The sequence below is a fragment of the Molossus molossus genome, unplaced genomic scaffold (assembly GCF_014108415.1).
Source record: "Molossus molossus isolate mMolMol1 unplaced genomic scaffold, mMolMol1.p scaffold_m16_p_13, whole genome shotgun sequence".
NCBI classification, from domain to species: Eukaryota; Metazoa; Chordata; class Mammalia; order Chiroptera; family Molossidae; genus Molossus; species Molossus molossus.
The window spans coordinates 83723946-83730055 of record NW_023425348.1 but is presented as its reverse complement, the minus strand read 5'-3'; the positions used below and the strand labels follow the sequence as shown (position 1 = coordinate 83730055).

The following is a 6110-nucleotide window of genomic DNA, read 5'->3' as shown; positions in this document are numbered from 1 at the left end:
ACCATATCTGGGACTCCAACAACCTAGCCTGGCACTAGGAGCAGCCACCCTTGGTTTTTATAACTTGGCTGTGCCTGGGTAACTCCAAGCCCAGCACAAGAAGCAGTCATTGGCAGATAGCTTTGTAGCTTATGCTAGGTGTGCCTAGCAGTGGCTGACCAAGCCCCAGAGCCAGCATACCCAGTGGACAGCTTCAGACTACAGTGAAGAACCACCACCCAACCACCTCCACAAGTGACACATTCAAGGAGTGGAGTCAGTGGGTACCAAAGCCCTACTGAAGTGAGCCTTGCTCTGTGTGGTGGCCCCTGCAGAGCTGGTCCTCTAACATAGTCAGAGGTTGTGGTCAGCCGGCACAGCCAGTCCTTGCAACTGGCACCCTCCCATTGATGTGCCAACAGGAATCAAGACGCAATTACAACAGAAGAGGATACAGTCTACACAAGGGGTGCACCTCGTGGGCTCAGCTGAAGTGATCAGGGAGACTGTGCCACTGGATCCTACAGGACACCTACTGCAATAGGCCACCCTACGAAGCCTAGAAGGCATAGCAACTCTACCTAATACAAAGAAACAAACACAAGGAGGCAGCCAAAATGATGAGACAAAGAAACATGTACCAAATGAAAGACAGAACAAAACTCCAGGAAAAGAACTAAACAAAATGGAGATATGAAATCTAACAGATGCAGAGTTCAAATCACTGCTTATAAGGATGCTCAATGAACTTAGTGAGCATTTCAAGGAACTTTGTGAGAACATTAAGGAATTTAGTGAAGACCTCAAGAGCATTAAAAAGGACCAGTCAGAAATGAAGGATGCATTAACTAGAATAAAAAATAGTTTACAGGAAAGCAATAGTAGTGTAGGCAAAGCCAAAAAGAAAACCATCGATTTAGAATATAAGGAAGAAAAAAAAAAAAAAAGCCTATCAGAACTGCAAAAAGAAAAAAAAAATTTTTTTATAAAAATGAGAATAGTATAAGGAGCCTCTGGGACAATTTCAAGCATACCAACATTCACATCATAGGGGTGCCAGAAGAAGAAGACAGAGAGCAAGAAATTGAAAACCTATTTTAAAAAAATAATGACAGAAAACTTTCCTAACTTGGAGAAGGAAACAGACATACAAGTCCAGAAAGCATAGAGTCCCAAACAAGATGAACCCCAAGAGACCCACACCAAGACACATCATAATCAAAATGCAAAAGGTTCAAGACAAAGAGAGAATCTTAAAAGCAGCAAGAGAAAAGCAGTTACTTATCTACAAAGGAGCTCCCATAAAACTATCAGTTTATTTCTCAAGAGAAATTTTGCAGGCCAGAAAGGAGTGGCAAGAAATATTCAAAGTGATGAAATGCAAGAAGCTACATCCAAGATTACTCTATCCTGCAAAGCTATCATTTAGAATTGAAGGACATATATAAAGAGTTTCCCAGACAAGAAAAAACTAAAGGAGTTCATCACCACCAAACCAGTATTATATGAAATGTTCATAGGTCTTCTTGAAGATGAAGAATCAAAATATAAACAATAAAATGGCAATAAATCCATATCTATCAACAAATGAATCTACAAACAAAATGAACAAGCAGAACAGAAACAGATTCATAGATACAGAGAACTTTTTGTTAGTTGCCAGATGGGAAGGGGTTAAGGGGATGGGTGAAAAGGGTGAAGAGATTAAGAAGTACAAATTGGTTGTTAGACTGAAGAACCTCAAAGGGAAGAGGGGAGGTAGGGCAGGAAAAAATAAACCAAAGAACATACATGCATATATGCATAACCAATGGACACAGACAATAGTGTGGGGAAGGCAGGAGGGAGGCAGGAATGGGGAGGAGAGGGTCAATGGGAAAAAAAGAAAGGACATCTGTAATACATTCAACAGTTAAGATAAATTTAGAAAGAAAAGGAAATCTAAAAAAAAAAAATTATCTAACTTATAGAAGCAGAGAGTAGATTGGTGGTTGCCAGAGGCTGGGGAAGAGGTAATGGGGAGATGTGGGTTGGGGAACCAGAGTTTCAGTTATGCAAGATGAATAGTTTCTGGAAATCTGTTGTACAGCAATGTGATCATATCTAACAATACTGTACTGCATCCGTGAAATTTGCTAAGAGGGTAGATTTTAAGTGTTATTGCCACAAAAAATAATAATAATAACGATGTCTGATGGATATGCTAAACACCTGTTAGCTTGATTATGGTGCTTATTTCATAACATATACTTATATTAAAATATCAAGTTGTACACTTTAAGTATACGCAATCTAATTTATGCATGATACTTCAATAAATTGGGGGTGGAGGAGTAACAATGTTGAGGATCAGGAACATTTAAATGACTGCTACTGATTTTAGGACCTCACTGATCGAACTCTCAAGCACTCACTGGTGGTTTTCCAGTAAAGATTTGATATTAATAAGAAAATAGAAACTTTTGTGGCATGAGGCTGCCCCCTGGAACAATGCCAGCTATCTTCTTGGCATCCGTTTTCTTAACAACACGGGTTCAGGCAGAGGAAGGTCCCCTTCATGCCTAGCAGCCACGGCAAACAATACAATTCCCCACTGAAGAAGGAGTGTTTTTGGCATGTCTCTCCAAAATACCTGCCTTTAGGACAAAGCCTTTCCTTCAGTAGAGATAATTAATTCCTGGGAGAGAAAGCAGTAGCTACAAGACAAGGTGCCTGAAGGTTTACGAATGCTCTTTAAGTATCTATACAAGGCAAGGAGAACATGTTTTTGCTGTTCACCTGTCCAGAGCAAGATCTATCACAGGCAGAGTGGACCAGATGCATGTGCTTTCTCCACACTGTCCCTTGCCCTCAAAGCCATTTGTGTAAGATTATTTTTCCATAGTATCTTAAGTGAAACCCTTCTCAATTCAAAACCACAAAACAGGTTTTGAACAGATTTTCTGTGAAAACGTGTTGAGGCTTCAGTCTAGGTGGAAAAAAATGTATACTTTTTCAAAGAGGTTTATTGAGGTATAATTGAAAAAAAATTCACAGGATGAATGTATATCATTTCTTAATGACTACTAATTTGATAGTGAATTATCTTGATAGGTTCTTTCCAAATGTGACATATCTTTCATATTGAAAGTCACTTATTACAACAGTCAGTTTGAATCTGAGATTGTTTCTGAACACCCCCAGACATTATTAAGATCATCTAAGACAGCTAAGGTAAGTCTTTCAATAGTATTGATGCTTATTAAAGTATATTGCCTTCCATATATAGTCATCATTATTTTTCAACACTTGTCAGCAATAGTAATATTCCATCCTAACCCCAATTCTTCAAACCTCAGATAATTCTCATAACAACCTGTGAGGTGGATGATAGTATTCTCATTTTACAGATGAGGAAGTGAGTATGTAAAATGCCGAACTAATGTGCCCGAGAGAAAAGAAATTGCTACATGAGTCTAACCGGGTCTTTCTGGTTCTCAAAGCCACTACATGTTATCACTGGGATAACTGTTATTGATATTTTGAGGAAGAGTCTGGGGCTCATATTTTGGAAGGGGTTAGAGGAGGAAATATTTGGGGCTAAGGGGGAAGCCAAGATAAAAGGGCTGTTCAATTAAAGCAGTACTACATTTTTCTTAACATTTGGGAGTACTAATTGTCACTGTGGAGTGTGTGTGTGTGTGTGTGTGTGTGTGTGTGTGTGTGTGTGTGCTGATGAAATTGTTAAACATAAACTTACCTCTGAAGTAGATTTATAGTAATTATAATGATTATGGTCATATCGAAAGAGATTTCTAGTTGACATTGTTTATTCTAATGTAACAATAAAGGGAATGAGGCTCACTTTCCCTTTAAATAAAAAGTAATAATTTGATGGGAAAAAATTAACAAGTGTAACCTAACCTAATCTTCACTCTGCCCTTTATTACCTGCTTGATCTTGGCAGGATCCTTAACTTCTCTATGCTCATTTCCTAAAGTGTAAGATGAATATAACAATGGCAATAGTAACCATCTGTAGGTTTACAGTGAGATTTAATAATCAAATGTCTACCAAATAACAGGTCTCAGTACGTGGTCAGTATGTTTTAGTTAATATTATTATCATTACAATTATTAATATTAGTCTCTGAAATTGTTTTCTCATCTGCAAAGTAAATGAAATTATACCAACCACACAGGTTGTTACTATATAAAAAAAGGATTGTGTGTGCAAAGCATTTGCTACTATACAGTGCATAAACCAATCAATCATTTAAAAGTATATATTATTAGCTCTTATAAAGTCATTGGATTTAGAAAACGTGCATTATAACTAATTTTCAGTAGCTCCATTCTTTACATTCCTATCACCAATGCCCTGTTATTTCTGATTCAACTACTATAAATATTATGCTACCAAGATTCCTGAGTCTGACTTCAACCCCTAACTGAAACTCAGCCCATTGCATCCAAAACAAAAAAACACAGATCTTTACTAGAATAATATCTAAGATTCTCCCTTCTTCACATTCCTCTTCATCCTGCCACTCATATATATTCTCAATAATCTTTCATGGTTCCCCATTTCCTAGAGATTAAAGAAAAAATTCAAAGATTTGCGTTCATAGGCTCTACATCCATCCACTACCTCCTTTCAGACTTGGCTGCCACATGGACAATCTAGTCCATTAGACTCTTGCTTATTTGGGATGAGTGAGTGTGTACAGGTGGTCTCTTGCCTGTGTGTTTACAAAACTTCTTTGTGTCTGTAATCTTAACAAAGACAGCACCTGGGAGGCATTTTGAGCCATCTTCAAAACTTTCCAACACACACACCTCCAGAGAATTCACAAGGCAGTAGAATCCAAGAACTTATATATTAGAATAGCAAGTTTAATAAATTCAAGCTTTCATTGATAAAAAAAAATACTTTTCTTTTTAGATAATGTAATTAACTGTCACATGAAATACATGGAGCATGCGAGGAATGTGACAGAGTTTGTTCTTCTGGGGCTCACAGAGAATCCAAAGATGCAGAAAATCATATTTGTTGTGTTTTTTGTCATCTATATATTCACAATGGTAGGAAATGTGCTCATTGTGGTCACCATCCATGCCAGCTTATCACTGGGATCTCCCATGTACTTTTTTCTCGCTTATCTCTCTTTTATTGATGCCTGCTATTCATCTGTCAATACCCCCAAACTGATTGTAGATTCACTTCACGAAAAGAAGACCATTCTGTTCAATGGATGCATGACCCAAATCTTCGGGGAACATTTTTTTGGAGGCGCTGAGGGCATCCTGCTTTCTGTGATGTCGTATGACCGTTATGTGGCCATCTGCAAGCCCTTGCACTACACAACCATCATGAATCGGCGGGTGTGTGGCCTGCTAGTGGGAGTCGTGTGGGTGGGAGGCTTTCTTCATGCAATCATACAGATCCTCTTCATCTTCAGATTACCCTTCTGTGGCCCTAACGTCATAGATCACTTTATGTGTGATCTGAACCCTTTGCTGAATCTTGCCTGCACTGATACCCACACTCTAGGGCTCGTTGTCGCTGCCAACAGTGGGTTCATCTGTCTGTTAAACTTCCTCCTCTTGATGGTCTCCTATGGGGTCATTCTGCGCTCCCTAAGAACCCACAGCTTAGTGGCAAGGCGCAAAGCCCTGTTCACCTGTGTCTCCCACATCACAGTGGTCGTCTTATTTTTTGTGCCCTGCATATTTGTGTACATGAGACCTGCAGCTACTTTACCGGTTGATAAAGCAGTTGCTGTATTCTACACTATCATAACTCCCATGTTAAATCCTGTAATCTATACTTTGAGAAATTCCCAGATAAAAGATGCCATTAGGAAATTATTTCAGGTGCCAACTAAATGTTCCAGAGCCCAACATTGATTCAACTGAGGTAAAGATCAAAGGACATTTTGGATTATCTCAGCAATAAATACTTATGAGATAAAGAAAAAATTAATTGCTATAAACCATAGGTTCTGCAATGAGGGAAACAGAAACGGATGCAAGAAAAGAGAGAAAAACATAACCTAGGACCACTCTTTGCGCATTTAAACATAGTCCCAAAGTAGGGTTTATTTTTACTAGCTTCAACTATGTATATGGTTCTTAGGATTTCCTTCTAAT

General features: G+C 38.5%; 1 protein-coding gene across 1 annotated transcript; it reads left to right on the top strand.

The window, feature by feature from the left end:
* Positions 1-4922: 4922 nt before the first annotated feature.
* Positions 4923-5867, top strand: LOC118628086 (olfactory receptor 4C46-like). Its single transcript, XM_036258807.1, has one exon. The coding sequence runs from the start codon at positions 4923-4925 to the stop codon at positions 5865-5867; it is 945 nt and encodes a 314-aa protein (XP_036114700.1).
* Positions 5868-6110: the final 243 nt, after the last annotated feature.